The sequence below is a fragment of the Embiotoca jacksoni genome, unplaced genomic scaffold, assembly GCF_022577435.1.
Source record: "Embiotoca jacksoni isolate LCO1_2020_lvr unplaced genomic scaffold, fEmbJac1.0.p SCAF_7, whole genome shotgun sequence".
Taxonomy (NCBI): Eukaryota; Metazoa; Chordata; class Actinopteri; family Embiotocidae; genus Embiotoca; species Embiotoca jacksoni.
Window position 1 is genome coordinate 5,263,563 of NW_027185425.1, and position 20,312 is coordinate 5,283,874.

At 41.3% G+C, this 20,312-nt stretch overlaps 2 protein-coding genes across 4 annotated transcripts in view; both read left to right on the top strand.

Moving 5' to 3' along the window:
• The window catches only part of ash1l (ash1 (absent, small, or homeotic)-like (Drosophila)), a 29,361-nt gene extending 16,995 nt beyond the window's left edge, over positions 1-12,366 (top strand). For 2 of the 3 annotated variants that reach the window (XM_069176999.1, XM_069177000.1), the window contains exons 13-27: positions 724-832; positions 960-1,109; positions 1,780-1,847; positions 2,058-2,224; positions 2,413-2,565; positions 2,750-2,804; positions 3,175-3,307; positions 4,967-5,239; positions 5,647-5,733; positions 5,840-5,930; positions 6,628-6,766; positions 6,916-7,088; positions 7,396-7,562; positions 8,138-8,627; positions 9,848-12,366. In XM_069176999.1, the coding sequence (XP_069033100.1) occupies positions 724-832; positions 960-1,109; positions 1,780-1,847; positions 2,058-2,224; positions 2,413-2,565; positions 2,750-2,804; positions 3,175-3,307; positions 4,967-5,239; positions 5,647-5,733; positions 5,840-5,930; positions 6,628-6,766; positions 6,916-7,088; positions 7,396-7,562; positions 8,138-8,627; positions 9,848-9,939 (2,347 nt within the window). In that variant the 3' untranslated portion in view covers positions 9,940-12,366. The remainder of the gene's footprint in view (positions 1-723; positions 833-959; positions 1,110-1,779; positions 1,848-2,057; positions 2,225-2,412; positions 2,566-2,749; positions 2,805-3,174; positions 3,308-4,966; positions 5,240-5,646; positions 5,734-5,839; positions 5,931-6,627; positions 6,767-6,915; positions 7,089-7,395; positions 7,563-8,137; positions 8,628-9,847) is intronic. The other variant, XM_069177001.1, reaches the window with a different exon arrangement.
• A 901-nt stretch (positions 12,367-13,267) lies between these two features.
• On the top strand, positions 13,268-19,906 carry lrrc71 (leucine rich repeat containing 71). The gene is made up of 17 exons (XM_069176951.1): positions 13,268-13,392; positions 14,015-14,053; positions 14,142-14,273; positions 14,762-14,881; positions 15,910-15,985; positions 16,081-16,155; positions 16,374-16,442; positions 16,553-16,712; positions 17,338-17,421; positions 17,562-17,636; positions 17,763-17,867; positions 18,356-18,419; positions 18,515-18,588; positions 18,691-18,717; positions 18,814-18,922; positions 19,337-19,428; positions 19,734-19,906. Exons 1-17 carry the CDS (start codon positions 13,329-13,331, stop codon positions 19,854-19,856), a joined length of 1,488 nt encoding a protein of 495 aa, XP_069033052.1. The 5' UTR covers positions 13,268-13,328; the 3' UTR covers positions 19,857-19,906.
• The last annotated feature ends 406 nt before the right edge of the window (positions 19,907-20,312 follow it).

Sequence of the window (20,312 nt, forward strand, 5' to 3'; positions counted from 1 at the left end):
AGCTGTAGCACTTGAAGACAATGCGCTGAACCAGCTTTTTACCCCTATAGAAGGAATAAATTATCACGTGACTGGCAAACAGAATAGTTTGCTTTATTCTTAGAATAATGGTGAAAACCTGGCGCGCTGTTTCACTTGGAGAGGAGAGAAATAGGAATGACAACGTGTTGAGCGTTTGCCACACCAGTCCGTTTACTTTTTTGTACAAAGTTTAAAATGTATTTATTGTAATTGTCTTTCAAACATTGATATTTAAACTTCAAGTTTTAAATCACACAGGAAAACCTGACTTTAGGGAGAAGGAAGCTAATATTTGTTTTCACAGAAGGATCTCCTGTCAGGTTTAGATGCCAGTAGTGACTTTCTAGGTAGTGAGTGGCCTAGAATTGAATCTTCCTATAATTTTGTTCTGAGATGAAATAGCTCGCCTGTTACATAACAACTACAAGCTGGTAGGAGGAGTAATTCTGTTGTAGCAACAGTTTCTGTCAGGACACGCTTTTATCTTCATATTTTATTACTAAACTTACATGATTAAAAGTGACTGAAGATCCAATAGCCCCCAGAAAGTTCAAAACACACCATGCCACTCCGTGCCCTTTTTCAGAGCGGGGAGTATCTTGAAACTTAAAAATGTTGTTTCATTTAAGTTGAACGTGTGTATTTAGAGGGTTAAAAGTTTTTTAAACATCTTTATGACTTCTTTTCATGTGTATTTTGCAGGTCAGTGAATGGGGTGTACAGAATTGGTCTCTTTGCACTCAAGGAGATCACCAGTGGCACTGAGCTCACCTACGACTACAACTTCCACTCCTTCAATACAGAAGAGCAGGTGAAGCACCAGTGATCATTTTCACTTCTTCACGGAATAACATCTTTTTCTATTTTAGCAAGGTCCCTTTCTTACAGACTATACTACATACTCATTTATTTTTACGGCTTTCTTTTTCTTTACACAGCAAGTGTGCAAGTGTGGCTCGGAGAGCTGCCGGGGAATCATCGGAGGGAAGAGCCAGCGTATTAATGGCTTGCCTGGGAAAACGGGAGGGACCCGGCGGCTGGGTCGACTCAAGGAGAAGAGGAAGTCCAAACACCAGCTCAAGAAACGAGTGAGTTGTTGATCTGCATAAAAGTCCTCAGAGTTTGGGTTGGTATCATTGCACTTGTTGTTCTAACTGGATGTTACTTTCTTTTTTTTACAGTAAAGTAACATTTTATCGCAACATTTTGAGTTAATTTAACTTCAGAAAAGGAGTCCTTAATAGTTTGTTCCAAAGGCTTTATGTGTACTCCTGATTATCAAGTGTTACATACAAATGTTCTGTTTAGTGAAAACCACTGCAGAACCCATTGTTTACTGCAGAAGTTATTGCCTGTTGGATGAAAGTTGTGTCCAAGTCTGGCACGGTCTTGTTAAATATCAGGTGCAGTATCTATGTAGGGCAGGAATGTTTCCGTGTCTCAGAGGTACTCTTAGCGGGCCACAAGTTTTCTACAAAAGTAACTCAGAATACCTGAAAGGGTATACTTTTCAATTTTGGGTTTCAGATCCACTTTTGCAAGTTTAACTGCAAATATTGTGAGCACAAAGTGAGGTACGAAACTAGCAAAGCCCAGTGTTTTGCTTGGCATCGTTTTGCACCAGGTATAAGATAGAGCACTAAGAACCGGCTGTCAAATTCAGATTGAACTTAAATGAAATTTACAAGTTAATTGGCTAAAGATTGTTTCCAATTAAGATAGAAAATACATGAATGCACATTTTTTTTTCTTCTTCAGGAGGAAGAGTCCAGTGACACCAACAAGTTTTACCCTCATCTCATGAAGCCCATGTCCAACAGAGAGAGGTAAACACACAAATTCACACACAAGAAATACGGCTGAGACATTACAGTGATTGTAGGATCGGGTATATTACCAAATCTTTAATTTTTATTTTTTTTTGAAGAAGAACTTCCTGGAGAAAGCAAACTACATGTGACATATCAAGTGTGAGTTGATGTTAGCACACTGACACACTGTCTTCACACTCCGGTGGTCTCCTCTTCAATCACCAGAAACTTTGTGCTGAAGCACCGGGTGTTTCTCCTGAGGAACTGGGAGAAGATGAGGGAGAAGCAGGAGCTGCTGAAGAGAGAGGGTGAGAGGGAGCGGGACGCTAGCAGCCTCTCCTTGTATACACGCTGGGGAGGAGTCATCCGGGACGACGGCAACATCAAGTCAGGTGAGAGTAACAAGATTAAAGGTTGGCAGAGAAAGTCTAAATACATTTATAAGACGAGAACGCATGGGACGAGAAAAAACTGTGTTCGTGGCTACAGTCGCAAGGTGTTGTGATAAATTTATACCAAGAAAACAAATGTAAATGATCCGAAGGAAACTTGATGCATAATCCTCATGCCCCGTTTCCAGATGTGTTCCTGACGCAGTTCTCAGCTCTGCAGACGTCGCGGTCGGTACGGACGCGGAGACTCGCCGCTGCCGAGGAAAACACAGAAGTCACACGCACTGCGCGCCTCGCACACATCTTCAAGGAGATTTGTGACATGATCACCAGCTACAAGGGTTAGTGTCCACGTTGAGAAATACACAGCACGTGTATGTGCGTAGGCAGCCGCAGAACATGTAGCTTACTTTTGTGCTATTCGAGATGTTCTCGCTAGTATAGCCTGATCTGAGGTCTGATCATGGAATCATGATCAGTGATTAAATATAATGAAAGAAATGCTCTTCTTCTGCTTCACTTCAGACTCCTCTGGCCAGACACTTGCTGCTCCACTGGTGAACCTCCCATCCAGGAAAAGGTAAGAGTGCAAACCCGCATGTCGACTGGTTCATTCATAATATTTGTCTCTTTCCCAGACAGCAGTTTTGCTTTGTTATCTAGTCTTTGTCAGTATACTGCACCCACATAGTGTAACACTTTTATCTTTCGCCACACATTTGAGCCGTGACAGCCTGTGTGTTGAATCTTGTCCAGTGTTGCTAGTAATCAGCTGGTGTCGAAACAATAACAGCTCATTATTTCTCTTGAGCTACATGGTACTAAAGCTGTCATTATCAGGGATTTGGTGGCCATGTAGCCTCATGGGTGCAACATTGATTTAGCTAGAATCAGTTTGTTGACTAACTACATTTGGAGGGACTAATCCTGCTGTGTTTGTGTGCCATCAGGAACAGCCAGTACTACGAGAAGGTGTCTGACCCTCTGGACCTAAGCACCATCGAGAAGCAAATCCTCACCGGCCACTATAAGACTGTCGAAGCTTTTGACACAGACATGCTCAAAGTGTTTCGCAATGCTGAGGTAGGCTGCTGTTGCCACTGATAACGATCCCTCTAGAATAAGAACTGCAGAAAGAGCTTTTGTGTCTGTAAACACATACATTTATACTTCTATCATCACATGTTGCTGGTAGAAGACTGAAGTATTTAAAACTGAACAATTATAACTCTTTTCAATCACAAGAAAGAATGTTTGGAGCTCGAGGAACTATCAGAAACTAAAAATCATTTTTGTGCATTCCTGTTTGCATTTTGACCACAAAGTGTGCCTGTTTTTCTTTATGTCTGTCACTGCATGACTGGTATTTGAGTCAGATGTAATGACACACTTGTCTGTAAAGTAGATGACCTGCCGAGTGTTTTATGGTTAGTTGGTTCTGGTTTAGAAAGTAACTGCCATGCAAATATCAACAAATAGTTGAATTCCAACTCACTTTTCTCTCTTCGTCTTCGCGTCCTCATTTACTTGATTTGGTACAGGATTTTCTGTAGTGTGACATTAAGCCCTGTAAGCGTCTACTTGAAAGTTGGAGAACCTTTAGAAAGGTCTACCCCAGGAGCAGAGACGTGTTTTACAGCTGGAACTTTTGTACCGGAGCTAAAGTTAGTCCCTGATTCTCCTGGTCGAAATGCAGATTTAGATTCTGAGTGACTCAACGGTTCTTGGTCCCATTGGAAAGTTCCTGTACTGGTTGAAGTCTGTTAGTTTGAGAAATAAAGCCACTGCCAAGAGCCACATTCATTATTGAATGAATTTGTGCTAACATAATTATATTAGTCAAATGGTTAATTGTCTAATATTTGAAAATATTTAGTAGCAAACTAGATGCTTAATCAGTCTTATAGATCTGTTTGTGTCTAACATTAGAAATAAAAAAATATGGTGACTGGATGAAGACTGAGGCTGCTGTAGCATCCAGTCTTCATCATTGAATGGCACTTGTCTCCTGAGTATAACACCCGATTCAAAGAGCTCAATCAATATCTAAAAGCCTCATCAAAATAATCATTGAAGCCGTTTCTGTGCAGCTCCAACACATTCTTCCTCACACTCAGTCATTGCTTTCCATTCTTCCTGTCTCTCTCACAAACACCTCCCAGATGGGTTTTAACTTCACGACTGATGATCCTCTGCACATACGTCGCACACCCTTTTGATTTACATCTGTATAGCTTAGCAGTTTAAACAAGTGCCACTTGAAAGCTCTCAGTGTAGCTTACTCGTCCCATCAGAGAAGTTTGAAGTGGACGTATAAATAAGAATCACCCTTTCGCCCCTTGGCCCTTTTTGCCAGACTGAAAAAAGCGGGAGAGGAGAGGAATGTGGATTGTTTGTTAAATGGAGAGCTGTGGGGCGTAGACTCTTCAGGGAAAATTTGGCAGCTGCAGTTTTGAATGCATCTTTCTGTGTCAATGACCTTTGTCCAGCAGGAAATTGCCCGTAGGCCTTCAGGCAGATCAGCTCAAAGTCCTGACTGAATGAATGATGAGCGTCTAAGTCTGGGGTCAAACACGCACTCCTCTGCCTTACACATGATTTATATCAGCTCTTTCTACTGTTTGTGGGGTCTTGTTGTCCTTGTGCTGTGTGTCAGAACACAATGTCCGTAACAGGTTCATTAAAATGATTTCCTGTAAATGTTTTTCAGCTGCATTTATTACGGTCTTATTTTCCCAACAGAAATATTATGGCAGGAAGTCATCGGTAGGCAGGGACGTGTGTCGGCTGCGGAAAGCGTACTACAGCGCTCGTCACGAAGCCGCGGTCCAGATCGATGAGATTGTGGGCGAGACGGCCAGCGAGGCAGACAGCTCGGATTCGCTGGAGCGCGACCATGGTCACCACCACCACGGAGGAGGGCCCGGATCCCACGACAAGGACGACGACGTCATACGCTGCATCTGTGGAATGTACAAGGACGAAGGCCTGATGATCCAGTGTGAGAAGTGCATGGTAAGGACTCGCAATGACTGACGAGAGCTGAAGAGAGCTGGTCTTTGCTTCGACTGGCACAGAAAGAAATGCAGTTTCTATCATTTCTTTTGGTCTCACTGGATGATAGGTTACACCTGTTTTAGTGAGTGCTTTTCTCTGGAGGCTTCACAGATCTAAGGAGTACTTTGTCAAGGAGATTTTCCAAGGACAGCGTGCAGCCAGTCCTTTGTGTATTCATTATTTTTAGATAAAGAAAACAAGGAGGACAACAAATATTGATGGAGCTTAAGTTCAGAAACAATCCCGGTGGTGAATCAGCAGCACAGAGATGTGATTAACACAGTGAAGCACTGAGTCTTTTGAGACTCCCTGTTGTGCCAGCTGTTTGCATTGATATGATTCGACAGTTGTTTTCGTTGTTGTAGGTGTGGCAGCACTTTGACTGTATGCGGCTGGAGACTGAGGTGGAGCACTATCTGTGTGAGCAGTGTGACCCTCGGCCGATAGACAGGGTACGTCTGTCCTTTCCTAACAACAATGAATACTCAACTAATTATTGTCTTTTTCTAGGCCACATTTTGTCACCATCCTCCTCTAATCTCACTGTTGTCGCTACAGGAAGTTCCCATGATACCCCAGCCGAGCTACGCCCAGACCGGCTCTATCTACTACATCTGCCTTCTAAGAGATGAGCTGCTGCTACACCAAGGTAAGGAAACAATAGAAAGCCAGAAATCATCACTTCACACTTCGTCTTTCTACGACTAGAATAATTTAACGGTCCTTTTTTTTTTTTTTTTTTTAACTCATCATCTTGCTGCAGTGGTATATAAACAGGGCTGGGTACCAAACTTTGTTACTTTAATGATACCAACCGGCATGCTTTAGTACTATCTACTGTCGTTAATCAGTTCAAAATTTTGATACCCACACATTGGCTCTACTTCGGTCTTTCAGGGAACCAATTGTAGTGTTTAGTGATAGCCAACGGAGATTTTGGGGTGGTCAGAAGTGAAACGGGTTGAAAACTTTCAACCAGACTAGGCAGAAGCATTGATTTTTAAACTGGTGTCAAGTTATTTGTTAAGCTCTGTTTGGGAAAAGGAATTTGATTTTTTTTTTTTTTTTTTTTGCTGTTCTTTGATAGCACGTTGCTTATACCTGAAGTTTTCATAAAAAACAACAGTCCACTCGGTGTGTTACAGTGAATCTAAATAAACTATGTGTGCAGTGTGATCTCGTTGATTCTCTTGTTCAAAATTTGGACGAAGACATGTTACTAAACTGAGATGTTATACTCAACCTTTTAGGTGACTTAACAGTTTAATAAGCTGTCAATTTCTTATGCAATATACCTTTGCAGAAAGTAATAGGTCAGGGTGTGTGTGTGTGTGTGTCGTGTGCAGGTGACTGTGTGTATCTGATGAGAGACAGCAGACGCACACCTGAGGGCCAACCTGTCAGACAGTCTTACCGTCTCTTGTCTCACATCAACCGAGACAAACTCGACATCTTCCGAATCGAGAAACTGTGGAAGAATGAAAAGTAAGTTTATTAGCAGCATGACAGAGAGGCGACACCAGCCAGTGAGAATAAACTTGCATGTCAAGAAGTCGTATTTTGTGGATTATTATTGTTCTCGTGAAATTGCATAGCATTGTCTAATTGGATTATTTGCCATTCAAACTCTAAAGGGGTGAGCGGTTTGCCTTTGGCCACCACTACTTCCGTCCTCATGAGACGCATCACTCTCCATCACGGCGGTTCTACCAGAACGAGTTATTTCGCATGCCACTCTATGAGATCATCCCCCTGGAGGCTGTGGTGGGAACCTGCTGCGTCCTCGATCTCTACACTTACTGCAAAGGTAAGAAGAACTCAAATGAACCCACACGCTGGTTTTAATCACCAAACCTGCTTCGATATGTCTGCCTTTTTGAGCGATTAAATCTTTCCCTGACGACTGCAGAGATTTATTTCTTTGCTAGTCCGCTCTCAGGTAGTGAATGTGTGTAAATATGAATATTAAGATTAATATTTCCCTTATGGCTGAACTCAGACGAGCTTTGACCAACAGGCACCACAACATCTAAGCGGGCATTTGCTCTTCGAACATGTTATAGCAGCTTAATTACAGCTGTTTCTGGCTAATACAAAGTGTCTTCTTCCTCCAGGACGGCCGAAGGGTGTGAAGGAGCAGGATGTCTACATCTGTGATTACCGCTTGGACAAGTCGGCCCACCTGTTCTACAAGATCCATCGTAACCGTTACCCAGTGTGCACCAAGCCATATGCCTTCAACCACTTCCCCAAGAGGCTCACACCGAAAAGAGACTTCTCGGTGAGAGTAATGGGAGGGTGGGGTCCAGACGGGGTTGGGCTGCCGCACTGGGATCGGTTACTGATTTATAAACACTGAAAGATATTTTAAGAGTGGAGGTAATATTACAGCCCAGGGCATGTTTTGCTTCTGCACCTTGCCGTGCTCAGTGTTTTGGCAGCCTACAGCACAATCCCAAGAGAAGGTGGCGCAAACCAGAAACAAATGAGGAAACCATGATTTCTTTTTGGCACCTGCAGGGAACCATATTCAAATACCTGCTTTGTGATTTTGTCACTTGCGGCAGCATGTTGAGAATTTTCTTTTTTGTTTGGCAAATTATGACCAGTAACACACAGAGAGATGATAGCAAAGCTTTAAGCAAATTCAAAAGCTGTTTCCTAGTCGGAAGATAGTTTGTAGCTTAATGTTTTTCTCTGTTTCACTGCATGAAAGGTCTGTGTCAGGAATCTTAAATGAATGTGACCAAATCGTCTGTGTGATTTCATAATGTGCAAATCTTAACTATGAAACCAGACTTGTATAACACCATGCAAACACTATTTGACCTTGTTTTGATTTTGAAATTTTTGCAGCCTCATTATGTTCCTGACAACTACAAGAGGAACGGGGGGCGATCGGCCTGGAAAAGCGAACGACCCAAAGAAGCTGGAGGCTGCGAGGATGACGGCTCTTCCTGCGGCCGAGGCGACGACTTCCCACCCGAGGCGGAGGACGGGAGAGGAGCGGAGGAAGACATGGACATGGGCCGAGAGGATCCTGAACTTCTCTCAGCGAAGCCCCGAAGAGCAGAGCGGCAGAGAGAGGGAGACGAGGATGAAGACGAGGAAGAGGAGGAGGAGGAGGAAGGACAGGAGGCTGAGGAGCGCAAGGAGCTTGAGGAAGGTTCCACCGAGAGGATGGGAGAGATGCTCGAACTCCCGTCGTCCTCCGCTTCGTCGCCACTTCACCACCCTCCCCTGAGCAGGAGGGAGGCCCAGCGAGAGAGACTCAACAAGATCCTGCTGGATCTGCTGCACAGAACACCCAGCAAGAACGGTGAGGGACCGGGAACACAGCAGGGGGGTAGGTCAACAGACAAACGAGGGCTGCTGTGACACATCATTCAAATATGTTGTATAACATTTCATGTACTGCTATGATTTCTGAATGATTATGTTAGAAGTTGGTGCAAGAAACGTCCCATGTTTATGCTAATTTTCCTTCATGAGAATAAACAAAGGCACCGTTTATTTGGAGTCAGTTTCCACATAAAGTACCACAATGTGTCTTCTTATATATTTATATACCATATTCAAATGGCCTTGGGACTGAGTGAAATAAGAGAGTAGTCAGAAGGTATTGAGACTGACATGTTGTTGATTTAGTTATCAATAACAATATAGATTATTGCCAACATTTATCCTGCAGCTTTTTCCCAGTAAGCCCTTCCAAAGGCACCAACACGCCCTGCGTTGGAGGAAGTGTTTACTGATAAACCATGAGAAGGAAACCGATCAGAAAACAGTTTGTGAATTTATAGAACAAGAATAATCCTAAAACTTTTAAAGACATGTATTCAAAGTTGTTTAAGGCTTGTTCAGACCAAAGATTTCTGAGAACATTGCAGCAGTGTGAAGCGGCTCATCCCAGCTTGACTCAAGCCGGCTGGTGGTGCCGCCTGCGACTCAGCTTGTCATGTCACCAGTGGACAGTTTTAGAGCCTAAGGCACGATAGTTGGTGTTTTTTCTGCTAATTAGAGGGGACACACTCATCTCAACCACGGAGCTTGTCCCGAAAAAGACGGGAGAAACTGACTAAACAGCCGTGATCTCCTGTCTCAAGGTTACAGCATAAATTTCCCTGAACCCCGAGTATTGTGTTAAAGCACCGAAAAACGAAGTCCGGTTGCTGCGCAGACGTCACCCCGTTTGTTCTAGTTGCTTTAGTGTAAACTGGCAGGTTTCAGACTGGTGAATCATCTCATTGCCAATCTTTGGTCTGAACTGGCCTTTAGGATTTACATAGAGTAGAGTTTGCTGACTAGGCTGCCCCAAATGACAGGTGAACACGCATCAATAATGTGATAGGTCAGTCCAGAGAGTTGCAAATATTTTTGGACAGTTGACTGTTAAAAAGGAGGTCGCCAAGTCTTTTATTTTATTTATTTTCTAGCATTTTAAACCTGAATGCATCACTAAGAGACACACGTACCTACATTTATCTTTGCCGTTTCTTTGATATAATACCCTTTTTGTCTCGGCTCCTAATTCCCTTCTCCCTGGCTCTCTCTCTCTCTCTCCAGCCATAGATGTCACTTATCTCCTTGAGGAGGGCGCAGGGCGGCGGCTACGGCGACGGACGCTCGGATTTGGCGATTTCGTTTGCAGAAAATAACGTTTCTACGTGCCTGTCATGCACACTGCCTTTCACTGTCGAGAGCAAGGGGCAGAAAATGGAGAGACAGCAAGGCGGGAAATGAGCATTGCTGGTTAACCAACCATTAAGGACCACAATGCATCCCTGCGGGCCTCTTCCAGTTTACCTCTTCCAAGACTTGTCATCTCAACTCTGAGAGGGTGGAGGGGGTTCGGAAGCGCTGACTCCACGGCAGTTTCAGCTTTTCAAAAGTTCTCAAGGAGCACGAAGAGAGAGCTGACCCAGACTTCTTGCTTATTTAAGTAGTATCATGCAAAACCTGTTTTTTTATTTTAAATAAACATAGGAGAAATAACCCATGCACTTAAATGCATTGAATATTACAAAACATTGGGGAGATGAATTCCACTAGCAAGCATCAGAAATGAAACAAGTGGTACTGAACAGGGAAGGATAGAGGGCGTGATGGCTTTCAGTCAGTGGGGATATGAATGCTGGAGAATTGTTCCCCCTAGTGGGACCTTGCTGCAATGAAAAAAATTTAACAAAAAGTAACGCGAGAAGATCTGCACCGTGGGGGGGGGGGAAATGGCATAGGAGAAATGTAGAGTTGAGCGCTGTGCTCAGATGCTGCTCTTGAGAAAGAGAGAACAAGGGTGGTGAACTGCACTTTTGGTACCATGGATATTGTGAAGCTCTGTGTAATGTATCTATAATGAAAACACACTAACACTCACAGTATTTGGATAATGCAGTCTGAAAAAAAAAAAAAAAAAAAAATCAACCAAGCAAGTTAAAAAGTCTATTATCTTTTTCCTGTTATACTGTAGTAACTCATTTAGGAACAGAAGAGGCCTGTGGTGTGTTTGTTTTTAGAGTAAAAGGGAGGGGAGGGAAGATTGCGTGTGCGCTTTTGTTAGTCAAAGTGTCTTGTTATTATTTTTTTATTTTCTCGTGAGGCAGTCAAGCTTCGCCCCTCTTTTTTGAAGAAACATGAGTCACCAGCTAAACTATATCAGGCGGGGAGGGGGGACACCGGCTTTAACTGTAATGCCTTACACAGCCGTGCTCTCCGACTGCCTTGCGTGCGAGTGTGTGTGTGTGTGTGTGTGTGTGTGTGTGTGTGTGTGTGCGTGTGCATACACACTTATTGTGTGTCTGTACTCAGATTTCATGAAAATATACCTTTTTAAAAAAAAAATGAAAAAAAAATTAAGGGCTCGATGGCAATTAACAGTTTTAAGAAAACTATGGAAAACAATACTTAACATGAAATGTATCGTGATGGTCATATTTTCTTATATTCTGTGAGACGGGTGGGGCGGTGTATACTGTATATTGGGAGGGGGAGGGACTTAAGTTTTTTTTTTTTCTTTTTTTTTTTTTTTTTTTTTTAGACTATGTTCCTGGTTGCCATGGAGAATGTTTTAAAAAGAAATTGTGATATTTGATGAGATTTCTTTCCCCCCCAAATGCCTCTGCTAAAAAGGGACAGGCTGCAATGTCCTACTGCGGTAAACTGACAGAGAAGTGACACGACTGAGACACTGACGGAGGGAGAGAGGGAACGGGAAGCTGTACAGTGCCAAGTTATGTAAATATACACACTTTACATTGAGGAGTGTTTCCAAAAGCAATATCTTGAAAATGGATTTTGTTTATTAATGTACTGTACAGGACTCAGCCCTAAATGTATTATGATTATTATAATAATGATAATATTATAATTTCTTCCGTTTGTATTACTATAATGAAGACACTTAAGCTTGGAGGAAAATGATTTTTTTAATGTCCAGAAAATCTCACCATAAAGGTCCTGACGACATAAAAACATAAGCTGAGTTTTCGTTGCCTATAAATGAAATTCATCTATGTACTGCATGAGCGAGAAGAATGTCAAACGGACACAGAAGGCATTGGGACATGACAGTGACTCCGCAACGACACCTTCGTCACTGAACATTGTTAATAATATTTACTTTTTAAGGAGAAATGTACTCCTTGTCTTTTGCTGCAAAGTGTTGAACACTAAAAAAACAAACCAACATAAAAATGTTATGATATTTTTAAACGGTGACAGAAACAAAAGTAAAGCTGTCATCCCGATATCATGTTTTCATTTTTGTTTTTCTTTCAAATAGGAAACGGTTCCGTTTTGTGATAGCGGTCATGGTATGATGCTTGTACTTGTATTTGTGTGTTTTTGTGTGATTCGTTTAGTTATTTTTAGACAATCACAAAATAAGATGCAAGCATTGTAAATGGCAGACTGGCGGACATTTTGTGATGTGTACAGTTTGTCAAAAAAACTTCTTCCACTCGTTAAAAGTTTGTAATTATGATTCTTAAGTCATGAAAAATGCTGTTGGTTTTTACTTTTTGTTTTATATTTTGTTTGTTTTTTTTTGTTTTGTTTTTTAATAAAAAGCACTACATTATTGTGAATATACTTCATGGTGTTCTTCTTTAAAAAAAACAAAAAACTAATATGAAAAGAAATGAGGTTCAAATCCTACACTTCAAATAGAAGTCTAATAGAGCTGTTTACAGTGATTTCAACTTCTTTAATGTCAATCCACCATATGACAGATGGATCGAAAAACTTTCTCAGTCTCAATGTACAAAATAAATAGACAAAGCAAGAAAAGCATAAATATGCAACAACAAAACAATAATAATAAAAAAATAAAAAAAGCTATGTTCATGTAAAAATAGCATTTTAGTAGTGATTTAGTGATAGAATAATAATTCACCTGATTGGTACCTGGAGGTACCACACGTACAAGTAGAATATAAGATGTATAATAATAAGGATAAATTCCCCACTGTGAAAAATGAGTGAGAAGTTCCACCGACACTGTTTTGGCAACTCCTGGCTCAGTTTGAGCATCAAAAATACAAATATTCCTTGTCAGAGTCACTTACTTACTTACTTATATAATTTGATTCATGATAAATCAAGTGCCAACTCTCACAATATTATGGTAAATAGATATTGACGACTTAAATAAGAAAAAAATACTTGTCTTATTCGAGTTAATTTTCCAAATCAGCATTTGTTGTAATAAATAATAAATTAAGTGCAAACTCTCGCGATATTACGCTTAGTTCGAGTTAAAGAAAAGAAAAAGAGTTCAATGCCATATTACTATGATACCCAACATAGGGTCCACATAAACAACTATTTTTCAACGAATCTTTCACGCATGACAATTTTTCAAATGTCACTGGGCCGAAAGACCCAAAAACGAAACGCTTGCCACAAGTCTCGCGATAGACCCGCAGGCTCTACCGAGATGTGGTTACCATAGTAACACCGATGACGCTCTGGCGGCTGCGTTAACAATACTTAGCTCACTTAACTTCTGTTTAATAATAATAATAAGTTAGCGGCTTAAGAAACCAGCATGTCTCGAAAGAGACACATAAAAGAAAAGGCAAACGCTGAAGATGAGGCATTGAAAAATACAGGTTAGTTTCATGGAGTTTTTTTTTTTTTTAACAGCTGGTCAAGCTAGCAATTCCTTGACGTCATCTGTCTTTTAAATTAATTTAAAATGAACGGGAAAATATGTTAGACTTTAAGTCACGTATTTTTAAACAATTGTGCGACATACTGTTTCTTCAAGCAGTGGTTATTTGTTGGATAGCTGACGTATATCATTTGATAATGGTACCAAGTATTTAAAAAAAAAAAAACGTCGTTGAGATGGAGCTTATTTTAGTTATTTTAAATACTGTAAGAAGCACCTGCAGCTGGCAGGGAAATGTAGAGTTGTAATTCAGGATTAAAAAAGTATTAAAAAGTACACTGCATCTCCAAGAAATATAGAGTGTATAATGGAAATTAAGCCATAAAACTAAATACCTTAAAACTACATATAGTAAGTGCAAAACTGACTAATGTACAATCAAATCAAAGATGATTTTAATTTGACAGGTTTATTTGTGAAATAGTAGTAATGTGTCACGGCAAAACATTATAATCTTAAGTAGGCTGTTGCATGTCTCTTCATGATAAAAATGTAAAAACCAATCACCAACTCCAGCGAAGGCATCATACATGTTCATGCTCACTTCTGTTCATGTGCAGGACCGACTATAAATGAACCGTTGCCTGCACAGACCTTCGGTAAGTGACATTATCTGGCTGCTATCCTTCACTTTTGGTGGTGGTGGTGGTGACAGTTGAGGTGTGTTTGTCCCTCGCTATCCTACAGAGGAATATCAGTGCTCTGGCAATGTGGAGATTGACTTCCCTGGACTTTGCGCTCTCCTGGACTTGAAGGACATCCCAGCGGTCAGCACCAAGCACCCAACCGCCGCCACCGACACGGATGGACACGACATGGGTAAGCAAGAGCTGCGTCTGTCCTCATTGACAGAAAGAAAGAAAAAAAAACACAGGTCATACAGTAGTTGTTGCATATTTTACAGGATTGATTTTTCAGTGACAATTATTTGAAAAGATTAGTTTATTTTAAACGCAGACTAGTTTGATCATAAATAGAGCTGATGTCTAAAACTGATTTGTGTGTCCTTAATTCACAGTTAAATGAAGTTCTTGCTATATTTTGTAAGTACTGTAACTTGTAGCTAATTTAGAAGTTTCTGTAAAAATCATAAAGACACTTGCATGAAAAATATGAAAGTGTGAATCAAATATAAGATGTGGAAAATAGAAATAGAAAAATTATAGAAAAATAAGGTATTTACGAGGAATATTTTCTATACTGAAAATATACTACTGTTACTGCAGATCATTATATTAGGAGTGTGATTGTCCTTTGTAATGATCTACTCGCATATCTCAGCTTCCATCCACTCATAATTATCATAGTTGTACTTCCAGAAGAAGATCAGTCACAGACGAAGGCTGCACCTCTCTGGTCTAAGCCATACCTACAAGTTGAGCTGGAAAGTGAAGATCACCACAGCGCCAAGAGCATGAAGGTTTCTGGTAAGAGTTTGCCTATGACGATTCTTAATTTCTCTAAAGTTCAATTCTATTTGGGTTTTTTTTGTTCTTTCTGATGTTGTGCAGCACTTTGGTAAACTTTTGTTATGTACAAATCTGCTAAATAAATACATATTTTGTATCACGTCAATGATTGTGTTATGATGTGGGGTTTAACAGGACCCAAACGCAGGCACACAGACTCGGGTATCAGTTCAAAACACAGTCTTTATTGAAACAAAGGTGGTACCTACAGAGTCTATTTCCTCCCGAGTCAGGAGGGCAACCCAACCAACTCGCACCGGGGAGGCGAAGCTGGCACTGGAGCAGGACCGGGGACGGACTCACTGGCTCCGACTGGTAGTTCTGCAGCACCTGGTATTCCCAGGTGGTCTCCCATCCAAGTACTAACCAGGCCCGACCCTGCTTAGCTTCGGCGATCAGCTGAGATTGGGAGCACTGACTGATCGCACGGACTGGAAGCTGAAACAGGGTACCTGAGTTGGAGCAGGAGCAACGGGAACAGACGGACGGGTGATTGGTGGTCCTTGCGGTGACTAGCAGGAACTCGCAGTATGGACCAACAACCAGATGACTGCAGGGGCAGGGTACATATAGTCCGGGGAGGTGATCAGGGAAATGAGCCACCTGCAGGTGGTGATTTGGGGAGAGTGGTAGCAGCTGCTGAGACCGGTGAGAGGCGTGGCCACGGGAGGTGACAGGAGGCGAGGAGAGGAGGACACAGAACACATGGGGACACAATAACAAACAGACAGGGGAAAGACAGAAAACATGAGGAGAGGTGATTGGGGACAAAACAGAGGAGCAAACAGGAATCCTAACAGATTGAAGAAATACGGTGTATTGAAATGACACGTTGCATTACACACCGCATCTTCTTAATCAGGTCATGAGTTCATATTTAAGTATAATTGGTTGCCATTAGAGCAACTTAATCTATTTTAACATATCTTTGACATATCTTTGACGTGTTTGGTAAGAACATCATTGAATTTGTCATGAATCCACAGGATGGAGGGTGAACGAGCTGACTTTTCAAGCCCTACAGAAGTTGCTTCCCTCCATGAGCCAGCTCCAGAGTCTTCAGTGAGTAATGAGCTGCTGGAAAGAGTCGCACTCTTGTTACAGCTGTCACTGTGTCATCCGTGTTTGTTTGTGTAATCTTGTCCACCGTGCTGCAGGTTTTGGCAGGCGGGACTGACAGATCGGAAGGTAATCTCCCTCATGAGCACAATGTCTCTGTGCTCTAGTCTCAGGTGAGCGGATTCTGCTGTCGTTCCAACCCGGGACTCTTTGTTTTGTTTTTGCAGTTTCCTGCATCACAACAGGTCCTTGATACATCAGGGCTGGAGAATGGGAATGTAAATTTGAGCCCAAGTCAGAAAATGTTGAAGAGTTGCAGAGAAATATAGTTTAAAGTATCCAGAACGTTGTCAGTCAGACACTGAGTCTCATCTACTTTGTATTACGTTAGGTTTGTGACACTGGAGGGCAACGCTCTCCCAGAGCAGAGCTACCACCTTCTTCTCTCTGAAGACAGCGGGTGAGTCACCAAGCAGCCCTAATGAATCTCGATTTGCATTAACACACTCCTGCACACACAAATAGAGGCACGAACGTGTCCCATTCATGTCATGTGTTTCTTTGCTCAAGCCTCACTCACTTGTCCCTGCGAAATAATCGGATAGGAGATGAAGGCGCTCGTCTGATTGGGTTGGCTCTCTCAACAACCACATCCGCTAACAAGAACCTCTTGTCACTCAACTTGGCGTTCAACTCTGTCGGTGATGCAGGCGCTGCATATATTGCACAGGTATAACCCAGAGCCCATTTTCCCTCTCTGGCAGCGGTTCTCAACTGGTCCAGCCTCAGGACTTAGACTTTTCCTCAGTCTTTAAGTTGCGATCCAATGTTTTTTTTAAATATTTGAGCCAATCAAATTCATTTCACAAAAGAAAGTGCAGTAATACACGACACCTTTATGCACTGTTAAAAGACTAAATAAAACAAAAAAAAAAAAGGGCCACAAAAGTGCAACTAAGTATCCAAACCCAATGGAATAGAAAGCAGACTTATCTTGAATTCTAAACAAGTTGAAACTAGTGATGTTTTATTTCGTTTCCAGAAACTGAACTACCACTGGAAAAAAAAAATATATATAAAAAACACTTGGGTGAGAGCTAACGACTGATGTGAGATGTCCGTTTTAGTCATAACTGTCATGACAACACTGGCGTAGAAAAAAATATGTCCTTCAAAATAAAAGCACAGTGGCAGAAGGTCTGTGGACTTCAAAATCCAGATTTGAAGTTTTTTTCCCCTCAACTTATTTTTTTCACCCACACATCTGCGACACCCAAAATGGCCCAATTTTGGGTCCCAACCCAACAGTTGAGAATTACTGCTATATGTTGTCTTCATCCTGTTTTGTCTCTCAGGGCCTGCGGTTGAATCGTGCCTTGCTCTTCCTCTCACTGTCCGACAATCAGATCGGAGACTCAGGAGCTGCTCATCTGGCCGCGGTATCAATTTACTATCAGAGTCTTTAACTGACAGATAATGCATTTAAATTAGTGGTTAAGATGTTTTAAATCATATTCCGCTTATTGCATTATATTATGTAATTTAATAATCCTCCACTGTTCACCACTTCCACTTTCAGGTACTCTGTGAGTTTGCTTTAACTCATGAAGAAGTTGTGGAGAGGAGGAAGCTACTTCTGCAAAAAATTCAGTCTGTAAGTGTTCAACCTACCTTAAAACTAATCCTTATCAAAGCTGTCCAGAACATACAGAGTAGAATTACTCGCACAAGACACACATGACACAGATTTAAAAGTAATTAACAGATTCTGTTTCTGCAGCCTTTGCCGAGACTTGAATCTGACCAATCATCTAGCGACCAACTTATCCCATTACCCAACAGCACTCCAGTGAAAGGGGAGAGCAAAGGGTCCGCCAAAAAAAAGGTAACACGTTATCAGTGTAAAGCTGAATCCGTGGTGTCATTGCAACAATATAGTCTGCTGCTTAACCTATTTAATCCCACTGGTCCAACTGTAACTTCATACTTCTGGAAGCTCTGAAAGTTTTCTTGTAGGCTTTGGGCAAAAAAAAAAATTCAATTTTTAAATAAAAAAAAAAAAAAAAAAAAAAAGGATTATCTTGATTAAATTCTAACACCATCATTTGACTAGTGTGAAAGGTCACATGACCAGATCAGTTTACTTACCCTCTGGCAGAAGATGTCTTCCTCAGACTTCTACAAAAGGAAGTAAAATAGCCTGCCTGAATTAACGGATAAAACTATCATATTTTGTACATATATTCCTGAAAGGGTCTACTACTGACATATTTTGAGAATCATACTCAACATTTGGCATTAAATGGGTTAATGCTTTTGGTGTGCTGTAAACCTTTAATTGTTGATTCTTGTGGTAAATCTGTCCATTCACAGGAAGCATCCAAAAAAGAGGAGAAACCAGCTGCCAGCAAAGAAAACCCAAAGTCCAACAGGAAAAGTAACTGCATCCGTTACAGATAAACACTTCACCTATTATCCTCTGACAGCAGCTGCGTTTATCTTCACGTTGCTGTCCTTTTAAATCTCTCCCAGCTTCTGATTTAAAGGCGTCGCATAGTAAAGGTGGAAAGCTAGGAGGCAAAGAGAGACAACTATCTGTACAGGAGGTAGCAGACCCATGTTTTCTGACTCTGTACATGAAGCTGCATCTGGATGGAAACATGTACAGTACAGTATGTCATTCAATTAGCTTCAATTTGTCTCTGCAGGACAAATTAAGTGGTGCCCCCAATGAGGTTTGTTCGATGCAGTTGTTCTGTGGAGCAGAAAATATTCTTCTCGATAATGTCTCTGATTTAAAACTCACCGTGTGCCGTCTCCTCCATGAGCAGGAAGAGCTGGTGGAGATAGTGAACCCCCTGCTGGACCAGGTGCTGAATCACAGGGACGGACAGCTCTTCCTGCCCGGAAACAACACTCTCACCTCCCTCAACCTGGCAGGTCAGCACTGTGCTTGAAATGAAAATCAACTGCGGTTCAGTTTGATAGCAGGGATATTTGAAATTAATTTTGTTATGAGTTTATTATAATTCATATGCAAAGGTTCTAGTTTAAGACCCATCAGCAGAGGTGTTCATTTTAATTCACTTCATATTCGATTTTCTATATATAATTAAGTAGCCATTTTCATTGTAATTCATTTTGGAGAAAAAAAGATCCATAATAATTTAAAATAGTAGGTTATTATTTCAAGGGTCAAACTAGGTTAATGAAATTATTCCTTGTTAATTAGTTTTGTGTAAGCTGGTTCATAATTAGCAGCTACTTCCCCGGGGCTCTGCACAAAACAAATAATGAAAGCCTCAAAAGGGCTTTTGAAGACTGAAATGAACAGTCGTGTGTGTGTTTGTGTAGGAAACAGACTCACAGAGAAGTCGCTGCCTCTGTTCCTGGCGACACTGGAGATGCAGGGCGAGGGAGGAGGCCTGCTGCGTCTCTGTCTGCAGGTGGGTTTCACTCCCAGTGGACTCAAAGCTGACGCCGTGTTTGTGTGTCAGCATCTCAACACATTTCACTTCGGTTTACAACAGAAATTGCATCTAAATTGTTAAATAAAAATAAAAAAAATATTTAAAGAAAAGAATTTCATTACATTTGGTTATCATTTCTTTTTTTCGAAGTCATGCAGGCCTTTCATTCTTACTTTGTCCCATCATTTCTCTCTGTGTCATGTACATTTTAAAATACTTAATAATTAACAGTCATTCTGAATATGAAGGTGATTCGAATTATGATTTCTGATCTGTCACAGAGAAACCACTTCCCGACCGAGAGTGAGTGTTACGTGAAGATAAAGGAACTGATGTTGGCGCTCACACAAGATAAAAACAACTCCGAACACACAGAAGAGGAGGGACAGGGGGCGCAGGGCTGAGAGAATGGACATCTATTTTTACATAGCAATAAAAATGCATTTGTTTTCTTTCCGTTGTTGTTTTGTAACATATAAGATAAGGAAACTAGAAAATGAATAGCATCAGTCTACATAAAAGGGCTGCGTGTGAATAGGAGGACAATGTGGCACATTAAAGTCCAGATGCTTTGCCCACAACAGCCAATCAGAGCTGTGTCCTCATCCATTTTACTACTTTGTGTTGCTCAAGGTTGGAATTTACACCAAGGACAAAAACTGAGTACAGCCAAAGTTTAAAAAAAAATAAAAGAGCCATTGTAATATTATCTCACCGCCATCAACCACTTCACACAGACTGAATTTGAATGAGGACAGAATCAGCTGCTGATGTCCCTGAAGTGCCACCAGGGGGCCTCAAAGGAAACGAAAATATGAACTACTTTATCTTCACCATAGATATACTTCTAATCACTAACT

Bases quoted from the DNA above. Each gene is read 5' to 3' on its own strand.
- lrrc71 (XM_069176951.1), top strand. From the start codon at position 13,329: ATGTCTCGAAAGAGACACATAAAAGAAAAGGCAAACGCTGAAGATGAG. The intron at 13,393-14,014 runs GTTAGTTTCATG...GTTCATGTGCAG, and splicing joins TGAGGCATTGAAAAATACAG to GACCGACTATAAATGAACCG. The intron at 18,589-18,690 runs GTAGCAGACCCA...TTGTCTCTGCAG, and splicing joins GACAACTATCTGTACAGGAG to GACAAATTAAGTGGTGCCCC.